The sequence below is a fragment of the Pseudophryne corroboree genome, chromosome 4 (assembly GCF_028390025.1).
Source record: "Pseudophryne corroboree isolate aPseCor3 chromosome 4, aPseCor3.hap2, whole genome shotgun sequence".
Taxonomy (NCBI): domain Eukaryota; kingdom Metazoa; phylum Chordata; class Amphibia; order Anura; family Myobatrachidae; genus Pseudophryne; species Pseudophryne corroboree.
This window is the reverse complement of record NC_086447.1, coordinates 398,283,613-398,305,972: the sequence shown is the minus strand read 5'-3', so window position 1 is coordinate 398,305,972 and position 22,360 is coordinate 398,283,613. Positions and strand designations below refer to the sequence as shown.

The window sequence follows — 22,360 nt, the reverse complement described above, 5'->3', positions numbered from 1 at the left end:
TATAGTCTGAAGTATGCAGATTTACTTAATTTGTGGATATATAATACTTAAGTATATCTAGGTATAGTCACTGCAGTGTTCAATGTTTATATAATAGTCCTTTCTACCAACAGGAGTATGGTTAATTTGTTCATCCAGAGCTGAGTTTTAAGGTCTTACATCCATCCATCCAGGTCCAAGGTATATATTAAGAATACAATATTAGTGGCTGCAGCCGTTACCTCTAGATGTTTTAGGAGTAAGTGAGCCTTAGATTCTTCAATGTGAGAGTTTAATGCTTAGAAGCAGGGTACCTTGTATCAGCGCTGGCTGTCTGCAGGTTTCCCCTGTTAATCTTTCAGTAATCTCCGGACTGGTCAGGGATAACGCGGTCGCAATAGAGGTTTGTTTATGCTTGTTCTCATCAGTTGGAAACGGCTTAACACCTGGTAGCAGTAGAATTTGCTGGTATTTGGCAGTGAGTAAATGTATGCAGGTACTCCACAGCAGAGATCGTCCAGTTTCGTTCTCTCCATTGGTTAAACTGTAGACTAATATGTACAGACAATCTCTGAATTCTGATCATAGCAAAATATTTTAATTTGTTTGGATCTGTGCAATGGATCCCTTTACATGTGTAGCCAGACTGCTCACAGATAAAGACAGTAACATCTGTGGGCAGCTTCACAACTGTTGTTCAGTAATGTTGAGCCAATGGCATACTACGGTGGGACGTGCCGGGCTCGTGCCCTGGGCGCCATGGCAGACCTGGAAAAGGGGGAGAGGGGGGGGTGTTGTATCCAAAGTGTTATATTATTATGTCCGCAGTCGCTGTGGTTCTTGATGCAGGCCTCCCAGCTGAACCGGATTGTGCGGCCCTGGATGGGCAGGGTCTGCTCTCCCTCCTGGGTCTCCCCTAGCTGCAACTCTGCAGCCACCTGCACATACTGGCTGCTGGCTGTGAGGAGCTCTAGGGCTGCAGCGTCAATCTCCCCAGATGGCCCCAGCCTCGGGGAACTGTGGCCCCGCTGTGGGGGCTTTTATTATGTCTGCGGCTGCTGCGGTTCACGATGCCAACCTCTCCAGGGTGTGCAGCGCTGGAAGGACAGGGGTCACTCTCCTTTCCAGGTCTCTTCTAGCTGCAGCTCCGCAACCACCCGGGCTTAATATCGGCTGCTGGATATGCTGAGCTCCCGGGCTGCGGAGTCGCTCTCCCTTGTTGGCTTCAGCCCCAGGGACACTGTGGCCCTGCTGCTGGGGAATGAGCCCCGCTTCTTGGAGGCCTGGTTAAGGATAGCCAAGCTGGGGATGGTCACAGCCTACCTCAACTACATCTGGACACTGCCTGGGATCCAGCTGCCTCATCACCAGCCCAGGTGTTTGCATCATGTATGTTTCATGTACTGTATGTATCATATACTGTGTGATGTATGTATCATGTATGTATCTGTGTTATGTCTGTAATAATGACCTGTGGGGGCTGCTATTGTGTATAATACACCTGTATTACTGTACCGTATATCACACACAGTATGTAACATAGCACCACATACACATGCTGACACCTATATGTACACTGACATACACACACTGACACCTGTACATACACTGACATACTCACAGTGACACACCGACATACACACACTAACACACCGACATACACACTATTAGTGCTGACCCCTATACATATTGTCGAAGTAAAAAATATTACATAAAAAGAACATACAAACTACACACATTATGAGTCGCTATACTTGCAAATACGCGCAGCGAGCACAGCAAAATATAGTAACACATGCATTTACACGGACATGTCACAGAGATGGATTCGACACTTATTTCATACAGTACATAATTATAATAATATCAAGCGCCAGACATCATGATGATTTCAAATTATATAATGAAGTAATGTCCTGTATGTGTATTATTTGAACGAAGCAAGATAGACCTGTCATATTTACTATTAAAGCAACCAGATGAATGTGTAGATTCATTTGATACTTGTTATTAAGTTGTAGGACATTGCAACAAATAATTATGATTAAATGTATAAAAGCTAAAATCACTTTTATTAGAACAATAGATATTCCAAACAGGTAGTGGACAGGAATATCAGGCCAGCCCCTCAGACGTCCCCAAGGCTGAACCTCTTCAGCACACGGACAAACCAGTGACTCATCATGAATGAGAAAGTCCCCTCCCCCAAACTAGATAACACATTGCTGATCACACAGGAAGCCAGTTGCTGTTTTGTACCAGAGGATGATGGAGTTGCTTTTAGACCAGATCCTGCATGATTTTACAGAGAGAGAGAGATATAAGATGCATTGAGGGAATGGTATTGTATGCTGGCCTGTAACTGTATGTATTTTGTATTAACTGATTACTGTGCTATTGTATCCATGTAACTATAGGTATACTGTACATTGTAATATATTTTGAATCCATATCCTTTTAATAACAAATATATATACATCAATGAGCTTTGGAACTCAGATAATGTGTGGGTGTATTGTTTTCTCTTATGGGATGCAGTGTTTTGCTATGTACAGCGCACATTCTTGGCAAATGGTAATAAGAGGTGCAGGCGTTTACAATATATATATTAGAGCGTGCATTTTAAATATTTGTGAGAAAGCAATTTGCCATTCACAGATGGGGGCTGGTCCGCGATATCAGGGTCTTAATGATGCACTGTACATTACAAACGCGGCTGTGATCGACCAGCTCCGATGGACGCATCGCGACACTGATGAATAACATCCACGTGTATTGTTGTGTTATCAGTAAGCCAATGATATGAAATTTCAAGGGACAATGCGTTTCTCATAATATTTAAGATGCTAAAATGTATTTTTATTGTTGCAAAACAAGGTTCAAATAAGTCATATTGTGTTTGATTCAGATTGGATTTTTTATCTGTTAAGTACATTTAAAAGTACATTTAAAAGTTGCTATATAGCCTTGATATAGTTTTTTTTTAACTCAGGCCTAAAATAACTTCTGGTGCTTGTATAATGTGTGATTTCTTTGTGACAAAGAAATCACATTTGTCCTCCATTTTGGACTAACCACATGGCCTGTCCACCATTTTGTGTAAACCTCAAGGATGTGGAAGGGGGAGGAGCAGTGGCCATTTTAGGAAGGTCACTTTCTAAATAGCTGATTTTCAGTCTGCTCAGAACAATCAGTTTCCTTGGTCACATCAAATACTTTTTTTTTCTTTTTCTTCTTCTTTCCCAGGATTTAGTTAACTCTCTGTTTGCTATAAGATAGGCATTGAAATGCTAATTAACTGGTTCAACCACTTTTACAGGCAGGCAAAAGCACATAGCTTTGATATGCAAATAAGAGGTAAGGTGTCTCATAGGAGACCAGTGAATGGTACATATATATAATATTATTATAATTATGTGTATATTTATATCAATGTATGTTCTGCAAGATAGTTATCCAATCTGAATCATATCATTTAAATTATAGATTATTGCAGTCATTATAGAGCTGTATGAATCCGGATACATTTGTGGCTATATAGTTAAAAATTAAAATAACAGTGTTTAAGGAAGTGTAAAGACACAAACGCAGGTCTGCATAAAAGTTTATACAGAACAAGTTGTGTCTAGTGGGCAATAGTAATTAGAATTGTTCACATTTAGAGCGGTGTGATTTGTTTTATTGCGGACGCAGGGTTTTGTACACGTGTCTCGGACAAAGTACAGGACTGCGCACGCAGCGTAAGAGACACGCACGGTCGCGTGTTTACACAAAGTGCGTAAGAGTGCGGGCGCTAAGTACAAATTACACAATAGTGTTGTTTAGTTCAAAGGTGGGACAGTAGCCATGCTACAATAGCACAACACTACTCGGTTTCTAAAGCAGATTAGTATAAAACTTTTGTTTAAACTGTATTGCTTCTGGGGGTAAAGCTGCTAATCTGAATGAATTCAAATTTTCTGTACAGAAAAACCAAAGTGTATTTGAGTGAGCGAACGTAGGAGTGAGTGGATTTGAACCCCGGAAATCGGGTCCCGTGGTACACCAAGTAAGTGGAGGCTTGGTGGCGTGAGGCAGCTGACTCACGTTATTATAGATTGAAATACGCAAATCGTGAGATTTGCAGAGGAGCGTAATAGGGAATTGTGCATTGTGTAGTATTGAAGTAAAAAGGTTTTTTGTTACGCTCCGACCTGAGGGTCGCAGTTTGTACATCGACCCGTGGTTGTACGGCAGATAGGTAACAAGTACCTATACGCTGTGCGAGTGGACCACGCGTTTGTGGGTGTGATGTATAGCGCAACTTGATACCCCTTTTACGAGTTTTGCGTAAAATCGCGGTATCATTAGCGCTGTATAGAGCATACGCGTGATTTGTGTATAAGTGTATAGGGAGTTTTCGCTGGTCTCTCTCAAGAAAATCTCCAGCGGCGGATATTTGCTGGAAAAGGTAAGTCACTCCTAACACTTCCAGTAAATAGAAACCAATAGGGCCTCACTGGGAACGCGGTGTTCACTATTGGAGTGAGTCGTGGTACTCAGCGGAGAAGGAGCGAGTGAAAGCGCTAGGTGTCTTTCACCATCTATTTGCGGTGTGCATTGGGGATTGCATTTATTGGCAAAAAGTCCGCGATGGGATCCAATTGCACAAGCAGTGGGCGTTTGGCAGCTAGGGTTCAGGCTGAAGAAGTGGGACCGAGAAGGTCAGAATTGCGACCGAGAGGGTCAGCAAGGTTTATTATGTGTGAAAAATATGGTTCACACACGGAGGCTTTTTGCAATGAATGGTTACGTATGACTGACAAAGATAGGGTACCATTCCCTAAGGTGGGCAGCTTTGAACCAGAGGTACTGCAGAACTTAAGGATAATGATATGTCTGATAAAATCCAGAAAACAAAGGGTCAGACATACAAAGTGTTTAAACCTGTGGCAGCAAGAGGGGTTGGTGAGTTTGATCCTAAGGTATTGCAGGTGGTATGTCTAACCAAAGTCATATAAGACAAGAATGGAAATATAAGAACTGTTTGAACTTGTAGCAACAATAAACAAGTAGGGAAAAAAAAAAAAGAGAATGCAAGTACACCGCCATATGTAGATGTGGAAGCAGTTACGGCCAGCATACAAACTATAGAAAATAATAATAATATGAAAAATATGACTGTAACCTATATATGTACTAATGAATGTTGAAGTTTTATTTAGGAGGAGAAGGTAACCTGATTGTTTTCAGCCATTTCTCATGCACCCAGAGGAGTATCCAACCGGTAAAAGAAGAGCAGTAGCCTGTGGGGGAAGTGGTTGAGACCAGTGAAACAGGTAAGTATGGTATCATTCGTGTACATATATAGTAAAACCAAAAAATATATATATATAAAACAAAAAAAATCAAGAAAGTAACGTCAGAAATGGAGAAAAACCTGTCCGCACATTAGTATTTGCCAGTAGGAAAGCGGACACAGACAAGGTAACCCCAGGGTATTTCTTTCAGTTACCATATTAGAAGTATTCATTCCTAGTAATGCCCCTAGTAAAGATGAGCTTGGAAATGTTTGTTGGACCATGTACAGACCCTTAATACGGGATGAGAAGGATTGAATGAAATACTTCGCATGACCTAGAAGCTTGTTAAACTTTTTTTTTTTTTGTCTCTTACAGTAATAGAAAACTCTCCATCTGGATAAGATCACTGGTAAATACTAATTCGCCAAATGGGAGGTGGCTATCTCTGTGCAAATGGACGGGCTCAATAAGGCATTGAGTGTCAGGGTGCAGACTTCTTTGCAAAATTGGAAAGGGGTCACAGTAGCTAATCTTAGATAGTGTGCTATTGAACATCACAAGAATAGTTCTAGGCGCAGAGAACAACAGGTGGAGAGGTTGAGGACGGTAAGTATACTGGCACAAACAGGAAAGACCCATCAGTCCAAACCCCAGATCCCTAATGGTCAATAATATGTTACACTTGTAGGAAGGAAGGGCATTTTGCCAGAGATTGTAGGAGTAGTAGGACACATAGTCAATATAGACTCCCCTAGACAGAAAACACAAGCCACATTATTAAACACATAGACGGGACCAAGGGACATATAGTAAGGAATCATAAGCCATATAGAAAACACAGATTCGGCTAATGGGAAGAACAAAATAAATGCAACATTACCCTTTGACAAAACTTGCTGGGGTTAAGATGGAGCCTCTAAACTTTTGCTTCTTTTTCCTAGCAGAAATGACCCCTGATTAACTTAATTTTGTTAGATATGATATACATATACTGTGCTCCTGCTTAGGAAGTACAAAGTATGTTAGACACCCACGAAGACTAATGTCGCATTCTACTGTTCTAGATGCATGTCCATCACAGGTAGAGGAAATTATCTCACAGATACCAGGTTCCCTATGAACTTAGGATGGACAGGACACTGGATTGATGGCTAGGATAGTCTCAATAGCGATACAACAAACACAGAATTTTTTTTAAGGGGAGTAGACTAAGTAGAGAATCACTTCCCCGTAGTGCCCAATCCAGTTGTCAAATTTTTATAAAATCTTCTTCACCTCTACAAACTCATCTGTCACCAACCTCTATTCTGTTTCTCTACAGTTTCCTCTTCATCTTTTGCGTTCACACAGGGTGGTACAATACATGGACCCAAGTACAGTTCAAACTCCACATGCCTAGGTCCTTCAGAGTTCTGCCCAAACCCAGTATATCTCAACAGCACGATAACACCAGTATTACTGCAGTGTGCCTTGTCATGCACAAAGGGTGGAGAATGGGAATACTGGTGAAGGGAAATTTTGTATAGACACTGATATGCCTGTTGGTGAATGGCAAACCTGACATTTTCTTTTTCATTTTCTTCTTCTTTCTCTCCTCTAGAGATGTTTCTTTTTTCTTTTTTTTTGAGTTATGCTCATGGTACTCTACATTGCAAACACACGATAGTAAATTAAAATGAAAAAAATTGTGTTCCCTACAGGAAAAGGCAGTCTGGAGGACAAAGGTGTATGGCCAGGAGTCCTCAGGACTGTGGACAGGTGGACACGGTAAGCCAGTAGCCCCCAGAGCATACCTTCCAAGTCTAGCTGAGGTGGCACACGGTCTGACTCATCTAAGCAAAGAGGGTATGTGCAGGCTGATTTGTGCGCCAGGATTCTATTCTCATGCAGGTAAGAGAGCAATGACCTGTCTTGCTTGCTTGAGGAAGAATATTGGTAAAGCAATACCAACAGAGCCATCCCATATCCCTCCTGCAGACGGATCTTTTCAGGAAATACAAATCGACTTCGTACAGTTAACACCCTTTAGGAATTATTGTTATGTATTGGTGTGCACTGATGTTTTCTCAAACTGGGTAGAGGCATTTCCTGCCGCCATGGATGCTGCTGTGTTTACCGCAAAGAAAAATTGCGCAGAAATTTGTGTGTAGATAATGGTACCCCTAGAAGTAGGAGCAAAGTTTGAAATTGTACCATTGTGATCATAGATACTGCCATTAGTATTATGTAGCATCAGAACCACTCCCAGATCTTCACTCAACGAATCACCCTCTTCGAAATTTGTTTTTGTTTTGGTATTTGTGTCTTTTTGGGTTGTTTTTGGAAGACAACCTCATGTCATGATTGATCCGCACAATGATCAGAAATAATAGGATTTTGGTACCTACCGGTAAATCCTTTTCTCTTAGTCCGTAGAGGATGCTGGGGATTCCAAAAGGACCATGGGGTATAGATGGATCCGCAGGAGCTTGGGCACACTATAAAGACTTAAACTGGGTGTGAACTGGCTCCTCCCTCTATGCTCCTCCTCCAGACCTCAGTTAGAAAACTGTGCCCAGGAGAGATGGACAATTTCGAGGAAAGAATTTATTGTTATAAACACGGTGAGTGTCATACCAGCTCACACCTCAAACACACCGTAGAACGTGGCATTCAGTAGAATACCAGCCAACGGCATGAACAAAACACAGCCACATGCTGAGAGAATATGTAACACAACCTGTGTGTCCACAGAAACAAAAATACAACCCCGCATGCTATGTCATGAACAACGGTAGCAATCGCCAGACAGAGAAGACACACCACCAGGGTGTAACCAAAAACAAAAACTGCCGACACCGTACGCACTGGGACGGGCGCCCAGCATCCTCTACGGACTAAGAGAAAAGGATTTACCGGTAGGTACCAAAATCCTATTTTCTCATACGTCCTAGAGGATGCTGGGGATTCCAAAAGGACCATGGGGTTTATACCAAAGCTCCAAAACGGGCGGGAGAGTGCGGACGCCTCTGCAGCACCGAATGAGCAAACATAAGGTCCCCAAAAAGCAGGGTATCATACTTGTAGAGCATCGCAAAAGCGTTTGACCCCGACTAAGAATCCGCTCGGCAAAGTTGAACCGCCGAGATTCCTTGGGCATTCGCCCAAGAAAAGCCCATCTTCCCAAAGATGGAACCTCCACCGACTTCGGTGACGGCAAAAGCAGCCGTATAACGAACATGCCAAACCGCATCACAGATTCAGCATGTAACAAACTGCATAACGCAGTCTCCCAAAGTAAGCTGGGAACATACCAGATAAACAGGGCCTCTGTTTCTCCAAACTGAGCCAAATTGATGACCTACATACTCAAATCCCTGGCTAGATCAAGGGAATTTGAACCAGCTAATGCCTAAGTAACCCCCGGCATCAAAATAGGCCAATTTCTGCGAACCCCAGAAACCACTCTTGGTAGAACTACCAACCGAGTACTCAATTCCTCACTATCCACCTGAAAGATCAAACAAGGCTCTTGTGAGACAAAACCACCACTTCCGACACCCGCCTTGTGGACGTCAAAGTCAATAGCCTGACCCCTTTCCAAAAGAGAAATTTCGTAAAGAAACTTATTAGGCTTGCTTCCACATCGGCTTGTAAAGTATGGATAAGCACGACCTAGCTGAAAGTCCTCCATAGGAGCCTTCCTGGATACACACCAAGACACATAATTACTCCAACAACGGTGGTAACGCTGTGCCGTCAGTTCTTTCCTAGCCCGAAGAATTGAAGAAACGACTTCACTGGGAACACCCTTTCGGCTTAGGATACGACATTCAACCGCCCCGCCGTTAGACGCAGCCGCGGTAAGTCCTGATACACGCCCCGACCTTGTTGTAACATTACCTCACGTAAAGGAAGAGGGCAGTAATTTTCTATGAGTAAACCATGAAAAACTACATAGCCAACCCTCGCTGGTTAGCCCGGATTTCAGAGGATCATCAGAACCTTCGATCATCTTACGCTTCCCACTGTCAGAAAAGTGAAAGCGGAGAGGCCACCTAGACCGACTAAAAACACCCACGGTGTCACGAGGATGTCCGCTGCTATATCCTGAGTGTCCCTTAACCTGGAACAATCTCCTTGAGGCCTCTCGTTGAGGCGAGACGCCAACATGTCCAATTGCGACACTCCACAAACACTTGTCACGTCTGGGAAAGCTTCTCGATGATGACAGTATTCTTCCCGGCTGGATATCGTGTCCGCAAAGGAAATCTATTTCTCCGTCGTTTACCTCCGGAACGAAGACTGCTAACACAGCGTCTACCAGACTTCCCACTCAACTGCAAACTGTGCATCTTCTGCCATTTCCGCTTATTCCTTGTTCCGCCCTAGCGGCTTACTTTACGCCATTGCTGACAAGTCTTCTGGCAGAATTAACACGGCAGAACACGAAGAATACGTTCGTCAAAAATAGCTCTTAATTCAAGAAAGCCTACAGCAGACAAGTTTCCCAACTTGACCTCATCCTCTGGAAATACGTCCTTTGCAAAGGACTGCTCCCCAGCTTCGGAGATCTATATGCACGGACACCAGGATCTAAACCTGGATCCCTAACCTTCTTTCCTCTAGAAAAAAAACCAAAAACGAGCAGACACCACAGGAGCGATGTCCTGGCCGTTTTGATTATATTCCGGTGCATGCGGAGGTGAGCCCCGGACCACATTACCAACTGGTCCCATGAAAACCACTCTGGTATTAGACCTGCTCACCGAAAAAGGCCTCTTATGCCGCAACCATCTGTCTTATTAATGGAACCTATTGATGAGGTGTCACCGCAAAACCGATCCAACTCTGGATCCTCAGACCTCTTTCCACGGGAAAAACACTGAACCTTAACCGGTCAGTATCTACTCTGAAATCCACTTCTGACCTCTGCGTCGTTGGGAACCACAGGTCAATCCCTGCGTCGAAGAACAGTCAGAGATAACAACGATATGCACCTTTTTACAGGGACAACCAGACAATGTCTTGAACGTGACGCACCTCCGTATGGCATCACGTGTTACCTCCCCTTCCATAGGGGAAAGGCAAAATGTATTAGAAAAACAGTAAGGGAAAACAACCATAAATCAGAATGTTCCCTTTTGGCTTCTATGAATAACTCACAGGTCCTAGTCTATTCCTGGACTAACTGAAAATTAGTAGACAAGTGGTCACCGGAGTGGGAACCAGCCCGATAGACTCAGCGACAAGTGGTGTATGTAGTGGAAACAGAAAACTACGTCCACTTCTGCGAACCTAACAAGGCTGCAGAACACTTACCTTCTCACCTTTCACTGTTTGCGCAGCAAAGGAAAAAAGAATGGTATCGAACCGGTTAAAACGACTGCATCCCACAAAAGAATGCGTCACCAACTGTTGTGAAGGAGGTTAACTCACGAATTTAGACTTACCAGCGGATACTGCCTAGATTGACTGAAGCGAGGCCACACCAAACAGCAGTATACCTCCCATCAGCATCTCACGGAGACCTTCTCCGCATTTTTCCGGTCACACCACCTGCTGTCACATGGCAGCCTGCTGTACTGTTATAAGGAAAAATAAACATAGGCAAGCCTTACTTTACTCTGGGCAGGATAAGACTATCGGATGCTTACCCGACTACAACACTCCCTCAAGTGCATATATTGCAAATAAGGTCAAAGTATAGAAATACATTTTCACTTATCTGCCTGTGTATGATCCTTTGCGACCGGGCTCTGCGTCGACCAGGAGTTGACTGTCATAATTTTCTCTCCGCGTTGTGAAGAGAATAATATTCGGACTCCTTGAGATGATCGAAACCAACTCGTCACAGCCAATCTAGAGCTTAATCAACAGAGCGACCAGCACATGATAAGAATACCATTATTTCAGCATTCATGGATATACATCAAGTAATACACAAAAAAACACATATATCCTAACCCTGCATATCTAACCTATATCTACATACATACATATATAGATATAACCCATACGCAAGTGGATTGTCCAGACCTGTCAGGTCCCTAGTGACAGTAATGTGTTGCAAATGTGCGTGACCATGTACTGACATGCCCCCGATATGGATCTACCAGGAACGTTATGGTCGACAGAAACTGTGGGTAAAAAATTATAACAATACTCACGGAATCCCGAGGATTCTGAGGGAGGCATACAACTACAATTTTGATGACACTCCCCCCCCATATACATATACGAATATATATATACACATCGGTACAAGGCCAGAACCGCCTGATAATTTTTTTACTCAGGAAATACCGTTCATGCCGACTGGGCATCCATACACAAATGTATCTCCCCTATCGTGTTTACTCTTTAAGTATACAAACACCCATTTGCTAATGCTTAATTTTTGAAACAAGTACCGCCATACGCCGGCGAAGCCGACAGTTATCCCCACAGCAGCCTATGACAAACTCCTCACACCTGCCGACATATGTCGACTAACCAATAGTGGGTACAAAACGGGAAACAGTGAATTTATGTAATATAAGAGTGACTACGCGTCCATTATAAAACATAATGCTATATGACAACCACATAGCAATTAAAACACTGTGCCCCCGCCCTGGCGGGATCTGAGGAAAATGGCGCTGGTTCAATGAGGGCTAAGCTCCGCCCCTTCCCGGCGTGCTTACCCTCTCAAATATATATACCCATATAGCTTTAAACTGAGCAGGGGCATATATACAGGGATTAACCCCCTGCATATACCCCTCTCTGCACAAAAATACAGCCCAGGGCGCCCCCCCGCGCCCCGCATCCACGGAAAGCGTTGGTGTGTGGGAGCGACGGAGCGCAGCGTCCCGCTGTGGTGCCCTGGCGGGGTGAAAACACCCGGTCCGGGTATGTTCCCCCGCCCTGTATTTTTAACAAAAAGCTGCCCAGGGCGCTCCCCCCCTAGCGCCCCGCACCCATGGAGCCGGCGGCGGTGAGAAAATGGCGCGCAGTGCGCTATCACACGCTGGCGGGGGTCCGGGGACACGGAGCCCCGGCACCGCCAGCATAAGTAAAAACTATCAGAATTATGCTGCTCAGGGCGCTTGCTGGCGGGCGCCCGGGATACGGAGCAGCGGCACCGCCAGAGAGCCCTAACTATACAGTAAAAAAACTGCTCAGGGCGTTCCCCCCCCCCAGCGCCCTGCACCCGTATAAGTGATGGTGGGATATCATTAACAATGCTGGCAGGGGATGAACCACGGTGCCTCGGCACCGAATGCTTTTATCTGCCAGAGTACCTTAAGAAGACTAGTAACATGCTGCCCAGGGCGCTCCCCCCCCAGCGCCCTGCACCCTGTGAGTGCATTGGCGTGTGGGAGCATGGAGCGCAGCACTACCACTGTACTCCGTTACTGAAGTCTTCTGCCGTCTGAAGTCTTCTTTTCTTCCAATACTCACCTGACTTCTTTCTTCTGGCTTCTGTGAGGGGATTGACGGCGTGGGTCCGGGAACAAGCAGCTAGGCGCACCAAGTGATCGAACCCTCTGGAGCTAATGGTGTCCAGTAGCCGAGAAGCAGAGCCTTGAAACTCACAGAAGTAGGTCTGCTTCTCTCCCCTCACTCCCACAATGCAGGGAGCCTGTAGCCAGCAGGTCTTCCTGAAAATAAAAAACCTAACATAAAGTCTTTCAGAGAAACTCAGGAGAGCTCCCCTAGTGTGTGACCCATCACTCCTGGGCACAAAGTCTAACTGAGGTCTGGAGGAGGGGCATAGAGGGAGGAGCCAGTTCACACCCAGTTTAAGTCTTTATAGTGTGCCCAAGCTCCTGCGGATCCGTCTATACCCCATGGTCCTTTTGGAATCCCCAGCATCCTCTAGGACGTATGAGAAACACCAATGAGGTGACAGTACAGTACCTTATTGAGATGAGCCAGCATTTGAGAACTTGACAAAAGAACTTGTAACTGTTGATTGCTGGTATGCCAAATACTAACTGTCTTGATTGTGAACAAAGAGACTGTGTGATTGTTCTTACGCTCAGGTTGCCTAATAGACAGGTGGGAAGGACCATACCAAGTTTTGTTGACAGCACTATCCCAGTGAAAGTAGCCGAGAGAGAGACTTGGGTCCACGATTCCCATTGCAGGAAAGTCGGTAGTCCGGAAGGAACTCGTAAATGGAGTGAGATGGCAAAAGTATCACCAGAGACTCTGTTCCGTGAAGACTGAGAGGCGACACTGTTGAACACTACCTGAGCGTACTAAAGGATTGCAGAAAGAGCAGTCATTGTAATTGATTTGTTATGAACAAGAGTTGTTTTGTTCTATTTCTCTTTTCTCTCTTTCCCGCTGACAAACATTTTTTTTTCAGGATATTCTATTTTTGCGAGTTTTTTTTATTATGAGGAGTCGAGTGAGGGACTGGAAGTGGTTCTGGAGGAAGGAGTGATTTCCTTATAGGATCCCAGGATTAGCCGATCAGTTTGTTAAAATCAGAGAAAAATCAAAGGTCTAGTAGTTATGGAGTTCGGAGGTAATCAGGAACAATCAGACATTGGCTATTCACACATTGCAGATAAAGAGCTCATTAATATATGTGGAAGAAAAGTTTATGAGTGGCTCTCCCCGAACTCCGAAGGTTTATGTTATTTAGGAAGGACACTACTTATAACCCTTGTTCAATTATTAAACAGACCTACGTTCCAGAAATGGAAACAATGTTCAGAAAATGATAGGAATATGTAGATCATGAAAATTTTATATGTCACTTTCACGATTTGTTTGTGTCTTCTTCATCTACCCAGCAGAACCTCAATTGAATCCAAACATCAGTGTACAAAGACGTAGGTACATGTATGTGTGAAATGTTCGTGCAAATCAGACAAGATAGGCCAAAGCACTGTCCCAGCATACTCTATAGGTTGAATGTTGTCCCACACCCAACCAGTGGTCCCGTCACATATAGAGTATGTCTCGTCCTCCTCCCCCTCTTTCCCAAATATAGTCAAGTGTCTGATTTGCGAAATGAATACATACTTGTGTCTAGGTCACCGATTATTGTCTGAAATATTTTTTCTTATGTTAATAATTGATGGCAGTTATTGTTTACTGCCAAATGGTGGACTGTCGAAGTAAAAAATATTACATAAAAAGAACATACAAACTACACACATTATGAGTCGCTATACTTGCAAATACGCGCAGCGAGCACAGCAAAATATGGTAACACGCGCATTTACACGGACATGCCACAGAGATGGATTCGACACTTATTTCATACAGTACATAATTATAATAATATCAAGCGCCAGACATCATGATGATTTAAAATTATATAATGAAGTAATGTCATGTATGTGTATTATTTGAATGAAGCAAGATAGACCTGTCATATTTACTATTAAAGCAACCAGATTAATGTGTAGATTCATTTGATACTTGTTATTAAGTTGTAGGACATTGCAACAAATAATTATGATTAAATGTATAAAAGCTAAAATCACTTTTATTAGAACAATAGATATTCCAAACAGGTAGTGGACAGGAATCTCAGGCCAGCCCCTCAGACGTCCCCAAGGCTGAACCTCTTCAGCACATGGACAAACCAGTGACTCATCATGAATGAGAAAGTCCCCTCCCCCAAACTAGATAACACATTGCTGATCACACAGGAAGCCAGTTGCTGTTTTGTACCAGAGGATGATGGAGTTGCTTTTAGACCAGATCCTGCATGATTTTACAGAGAGAGAGAGAGAGATATAAGATGCATTGAGGGAACGGTATTGTATACTGGCCTGTAACTGTAACTGTATGTATTTTGTATTAACTGATTACTGTGCTATTGTATCCATGTAACTATAGGTGTACTGTACATTGTAATATATTTTGAATCCATATCCTTTTAATAACAAATATATATACATCAATGAGCTCTGGAACTCAGATAATGTGTGGGTGTATTGTTTTCTCTTATGGGATGCAGTGTTTTGCGATGTACAGCGCACATTCATGGCAAATGGTAATAAGAGGTGCAGGCGTTTACAATATATATTAGAGCGTGCATTTTAAATATTTGTGAGAAAGCAATTTGGCATTCACAATATACTGACATACACATGCTGACACCTATTCATAAACTGACACCTATACGTACACCGACATACACACACTGACACCTATACGTACACCGACATACACACACTGTCACCTATACGTACACCGACATACACATGTTGACACCTTTACATACACCGACAAACACACGCTGACACCTACACATACACACGACATACACACACTGACACCTATATATACACCTATGTGTTGTGAGACAATGCAGGTGGAAGATGATAGTGTGCTGTGAGACAATGCAGGCAGAAGATGATGGTGTGCTGTGAGACAATGCAGGGGGAGATGATGGTGTGCTAAGAGACGCAGGGGGGAGATGATGGTGTGTTGAGAGACACAGCAGGAGATAGTGTACCGAGAGACGCAGGCTGGAGATGATGGTGTGCTGAGAGACGACAGTGGGATAAGGTGATGGTGTGCTGAGAGACGCCGCAGGGAGGAAATGATGGTGTGGCTGAGAGACACAGGGGGGAGATGGTGTGGCTGAAAGGCAAAGCCAGGCGGAGACGGTGTGGCTGGGAGACGCAAAAGGGAAATAGTGTGGCTGAGAAACGCAAGGGGGAAGTGGTGTGGCTGAGAGACGTAGGGGGCAGATGATGGTGTGCTGAGAGACGACACAGGGGGCAGGATGTGACACGGGGACAGGATGTGAGTCTGTTAGAACCGCTGTTGTATGAGGATGACCTTGTTAATATTCTTACACAAACAGGTATGAATAGTGAAAACCGACTGAAGACTCAGGGGGTAATTCCAAGTTGATCGCAGAAGGATTTTTTTTAGCAGTTGGGCAAAACCATGTGCACTGCAGGGGAGGCAGATATAACATTTGCAGAGAGAGTTAGATTTGGGTGGGTTATTTTGTTTCTGTGCAGGGTAAATACTGGCTGCTTTATTTTTACACTGCAATTTAGATTGCAGATTGAACTCACCACACCCAAATCTATCTCTCTCTGCACATGTTATATCTGCCTCCCCTGCAGTGCACATGGGGGGTAATTCCAAGTTGATCGCAGCAGGATATTTTTTAGCAATTGGGCAAAACCATGTCCACTGCAGGGGGGGCAGATATAACATGTGCAGAGAGAGATAGATTTGGGTGTGGTGAGTTCAATCTGCAATCTAAATTGCAGTGTAAAAAAAAAGCAGCCAGTATTTACCCTGCACAGAAACAAAATAACTGAGCCAAATCTAACTCTCTCGGCAAATGTTATATCTGCCCCCCCCTGCAGTGCACATGGTTTTGCCCAATTGCTAAAAAATATCCTGCTGCGATCAACTTGGAATTACCCCCATGGTTTTGCCCAACTGCTAACAAAGTTCCTGCTGCGATCAACTCAGAATTACCCCCTCAGTCTTCCCAGGGAGGATATATTTCTTCAGATGTTCCCCATTGTGAGAAACCATCATATATGGAATGGAAATGGACGTTTCCGGAAAGACTAGAAACAGGTGGTGAGTCATGATGACACTCCTATTTTTTATGAGTGACCTTTCCGGAATGTGGGCATGCCCATTTTCCCATGCGCATCTTCGGCGCTCACACAAAGTTTCATAGGCATGGGGGCCCCGTTCACCATCTTGCCCTTGGCACCCTCTGTGCTAAACTCTACATATATGGATTAAAAATTAAAAAAACACATACTAACTGTAGGTAGGGTAGTACCAAACAATTAATAATTCCCATGTGTTGTGCCTTGACTGGAGCACCAGATAGACCCACATGGTGCAGAGGCTGCGGAGCTTACCATCACTTATCTTACGCATGTCCTGACTGTTCTGAACACTGTGGATCATCTCTAGAAGAGATTCTTTCTCCAGCTCCAGTGCAGATGCAGAGTCACGCAGAGCTTGAACTCTATGGGGGAAATAAAATAGTTTAAACAGATTTGTTTTTCTTTCTTAGTTAATTTAACCATTCTTATAGGTTACTGTACTATACCATTCAAACAAAAAGAGGTTGATGAGCAACTGGTAACTATAGGGTACCACGGGCTAATTGATCCTCCGGGGCTATACAACTAGCCCTGAAGCGGCAGCCATGGCAGCTATTATCAGGGATTTTTTTCAGTGCCTCAGCAGGCTCCACAAAAAAAATGCCAGATAATTAGGCTTTTTATGCAAATCCAGCAGCGAAAACACATAGGTCAGTAAACTTATCACGGATTCTATGGTGGGGATTCAATTGTTTGTTAAGACACGATAATAAATGGACACCCATTATTTGCTTATCACGCCCAGTTAGTCAGGGTTTAGCACCGTAATGCGGCTAAACATGACTAAACTAATTGGTGCGAATGGAAAGGTTCTGCTTAGGTGCCTAAACAGCTGACTTTTTCGCTCATTTCAGTTCACCATCTCTGAGGGGTGCAAACTGAAATGTGACTGACTGGAGCAACAATTGAATAGCTCCAATAGATGTCTATTAGTTTAGACGTCTTAAAAAACTATTGAAACTATTGAATTCTATCCATTGTGTTTTCACCCGAAAATGGATATTTTTTTCAGGCGAAAAAACTTGGGGATAATTGGATGGGCCAAAATATGGGAAAAAATAATTAAAGTAAGTGTGGGAGCACAAACCTGGACACAAGAGCATGTCCATCCTTTAGGTTTACTAGCGTTATCAAAAATAGATATATAATACTGATAACTATAAAATGAGGGTCAGATTTAACGGGATCCGGACTGAAAGTCGACAGTAACTAGGTCGACAATGTCTAGGTCGACCACTATTGGTCGACAGTAACTAGGTCGACAGGGTGTCTATGTCGACAGGGTCTTTAGGTCGACATGTTCTAGGTCGACAGGTCAAAAGGTCGACATGAGTTTTTCACAATTTTTTTCTTTTTTTGAACCTTTTCATACTTAACGATCCACGTGGACTACGATTGGAACGGTAATCTGTGCCGAGCGAAGCGAAGGCACCATGCCCGAAGCATGGCGAGCGAAGCGAGCCATGCGAGGGGACGCGGTGCACTATTTGGGGTTCCCGGTCACTCTACGAAGAAAACGACACCAAAATAACATTAAAAACTCATGTCGACCTTTTGACCTGTCGACCTAGAACATGTCGACCTAAAGACCCTGTCGACCAATAGTGGTCGACCTAGACATTGTCGACCTAGTTACTGTCGACTTTCAATACCACACCCGATTTAACAATGAGTGATATTCTTGCTATCACTCATTAGAAATGTTAAATGGTGCTTCTGCCAATCAGCTCCTGTCATTTTATAAATACATGACAGTTAGGAGCTGATTGGCTGGAGCACTATTTAACATTCTGAAGCAGTGGTAACAATATCACTCATTATTAACTCTGTCCCTTAATATGCACCTTTATCACTGTGTATCTAAATATCTTGTCTGGCTTTAATTTAATTAATATTTGATGGAGCACATATTCAAGCGGATTGTATCAAAGCGATTATTTCTGCATACTGACATTCTTGTTAATGGAATTTTTGTGTTTTGGATGTCTGGTCTACTTCATTTTACACATGGAGTTTTATATTGCTGGTATACGTTCCATTGCAAGATTTTTGTATGTGGTATGCAGTATGCTCCAGGACATAGTATTAAGATCTATAATTCTGGACAATGAAAGAGTTGTTGTTTTTTTTTTATCTATGTAACGTACACTTCTGTGGTTTTAGTTATTTTGCTTGGGGCTTAATATAAACGCTGTTCAATGCAATTTTAATGGTCAGAACAATAATTTCCACCCTTGAACACAAACACTACAACGCACTAGTGCAGCATTTTTTCCTTTTTTTATTTGTATATACTGTATATGTCAGAGTTGCCTACCCACCTTCATTCTGCAGGAGACTCCCTGAAATAGCAGCAATCTCCCTACTCCCTGAATAGACCAGCAATATCCCTGATTTTACCTTACCCCCATTATACAGCTGTTATATTCTTGGGGAAAAGATTAATTAGAGATATATACATTCAAATGGGATCATCAGCGCCATTTCCCTGTATTGGTTATAAGGCACAATGATCCCTATGGCTACATTCATTTTAAATACGGTTTCTCATGGCCACTTACAGTATATATGTATACTTGATATAAGTCATTTTTACGACACGCCTCTCAGATGTAGCAGTACACGACCGCGCTTATAGGTGTTACTTTCACAATCTCCCTGAAATGCTTTTTCAAAAGTAGGCAAGTATGGTATATGTATATGTGTGTGTTTGTAACATACTCCTGGCTTGCACTGGACAGTTATATTTTGTTTACGGACTTTTGATCTGTTGAAAGATGGATTTTTGATTCAAGGACATTGTAGCTTAGTATACTGATGGAGGCAGGTCAATACAGGTATTTATAGGGGGTTAACTGAACTGGGGTTTTATGGGTAGTTTCTGTAATTCAGTAAGGATCGCTATTGTGGTCCCCAGCGCAGTTATCCGATTGCATCTACCTGATTGACAGGCAAATTTGTTAGCAGGTAAGGACGGGAGTGGGCCGGCAGGCGTTGGCGGAAATGGATAGTGGTGAGGCCAAGGACTGCGTCGCGAGACACAGTTTCCTTGCCCTTCCAAGCCGTCCTGCGACGGCAAGCCTGAGGAAGCTGAGGCTTACTCAACTTGCAGTCGCAGATGAACATCGCAAGGTTCATTCTGGACTGCAATCGCATTGATTGCGGTATTACTATCACAACTGCAGGATGGAGGCACTATGCACCTCCTCCTGCATTTGCATTGCTAAGGATTGCATTTACAAAGCTGCTGTAAGCAGCTCTGCTAATGCAATCCTTATTAAATTAGGCTCACAGTCCTTTAATTTGGTCCCATAAATAAATTTGATATATAACAAATTATTGGATATAAACTTAAAATTAATGGCATCCAGTGGCGAATTATACCTATGGGCTGCAGGACTGCAGCCCCCCCAAGTAACATTCATCACCTCAGCACAGAGTCAGTGAGCCAGATGCAGTTGTTGAGACTGCACTGGCTTTACTGTGACTGGCAGTGACTTCCTATTGATAGTCCTACTTGCCAGTCAGAGACACTACAGGCAGCCCCACTGGGAGGTGATTCCTCCCTCTGGGGCTGCCAGAGTGGGCTGCAAATAGCAGAGAGCTAGCTTCCTGTAGGAAGCCACTCTCTGCCTTACGGGCATCCCTAGCCAGCTTCTATGCAGGGGTTTGCACGGGATCCGGTCTGAAGATAGACAGTGTCTAGGTCGACAATGTTTAGGTCGACCACTATAGGTCGACAGTCACTAGGTCGACATGGATGGAAGGTCGACATGGTTTCTAGGTCGACATGTGCTAGGTCGACAGGTCTAAAGGTCGACATGAGTTTTTCACATTTTTTTTATTTTTTTATTTTTTCATACTTAACGATCCACGTGGACTACGATTGGAACGGTAAAGTGTGCCGAGCGGTAGCGGAGCGAAGGCACCATGCCCGAAGCATGGCGAGCGAAGCGAGCCATGCGAGGGGACGCGGTGCACTAATTTGGGATCCCGGTCACTCTACGAAGAAAACGACACAAAAAAATAATAATAATCCTCATGTCGACCTTTAGACCTGTCGACCTAGCACATGTCGACCTAGAAACCCCGTCGACCTTCCATCCATGTCGACCTAGTGACTGTCGACCTATAGTGGTTGACCTAAACATTGTCGACCTAGATACTGTCGATAAAACGAACCACACCCGGTTTGCACATGGCACAGTGGCGGATCTTGCCACGGGCAAGCAGGACTTTTGCCCGGGGCGCCGCCTTCCGGAGGGCGCCGCACCATGGCAAGATCCTCCACTGTCAGTGTGCGCCCCAGCAGTGTCCCCCCGCTGTGCCCCCCCTCCCGCTGTGAGAAGGGAACCAGACGCTATGCGTCTGGTTTCCCTTCGTGGCGCTGGTCCTCCCCCGCTCTGAAGGGAATCAGACGCTAAGCGTCTAGTTTCCCTTCATGGAGAGGACCTTTGGTGTGCGGTGCGCGATGACGTCATCGCGCACCGCACAGCATTGTGGCATAGACGCTAGGGGTCATAATTGACCTCTAGCGCTTATGCTGTGCTATGGGAGAGACGTCATGACTGACGTCTCTCCCATAGATCCGAGGAGAAGAGCGGCGCCGGTCTGCAGGGTCTGGAAACAGGAGCGGGGTACAGTAAGTATACTTTTTGTTTTTACTTTTTTTTTTCAGCGGCGCTACAAATGGGGGCGTGACTGACCATGCCCCCATGTTAAGCCACGCCCCTAACTTTTGCCCGGGGCGCCGCAAGGGCAAGAACCGGCCCTGACATGGCAGTACCGTTGCTGCTACTGTGCATGCGCCAGTCCCAGTGTTGGTGAACTACATTGTACAGATGCTGGGACCTGGCCAGCGGCAGGGACAAGGGAACAGGGACCCGGAGGCATGGACAAGGGAGAAGTGATCCGCAGCACAGCCAGTGGCAGCTCCCCTCCTCCACCGAAGTAGCAGCCCCTGATGGTGGCATCATATAACAGAATAATGGATATATGCAGTATAAATATTGTATGTACTGTTTATATGATCCTCGTTACTTTTATAATGTAAGAGGTTTTCAGCTATGGATTTGCTTGTAGGTTTATGACAACTGAGATGTGTAATACCTGGGTAGCAAAGGTTTGCTCAAACAAAGAAGTACAGTAGTTCTAACGGACTTCAAGTTTGGAAATATTAGCAATTAGTGGCAAATTTTACCTATGGACTGCAGCCCTCCCCCAGTAAAATCCACCACTTCAGTGAGCTCAGCTGAGCCAGTTGCAGTCTGTGGGGGTAATTCCAAGTTGATCGCAGCAGGAATTTTGTTAGCAGTTGGGCAAAACCATGTGCACTGCAGGGGAGGCAGATTTAACATGTGCAGAGAGAGTTAGATTTGGGTGTGGTGTGTTCAATCTGCAATCTAATTTGAAGTAAAAATAAAGCAGCCAGTATTTACCCTGCACAGAAATAAAATAACCCACCCAAATCTAACTCTTTCTGCACATGTTATATCTGCCTCCCCTGCAGTG

The 22,360-nt window shown here is 44.1% G+C and overlaps 1 protein-coding gene across 1 annotated transcript in view; it reads right to left on the bottom strand.

Annotated features, from left to right (window-relative positions):
* The window catches only part of BAG2 (BAG cochaperone 2), an 80,047-nt gene that overhangs the window by 981 nt on the left and 56,706 nt on the right, over nucleotides 1–22,360 (bottom strand). The window contains exon 2 of the mRNA XM_063919656.1: nucleotides 17,102–17,211. Coding sequence (XP_063775726.1) covers nucleotides 17,102–17,211 — 110 coding nt within the window. The remainder of the gene's footprint in view (nucleotides 1–17,101; nucleotides 17,212–22,360) is intronic.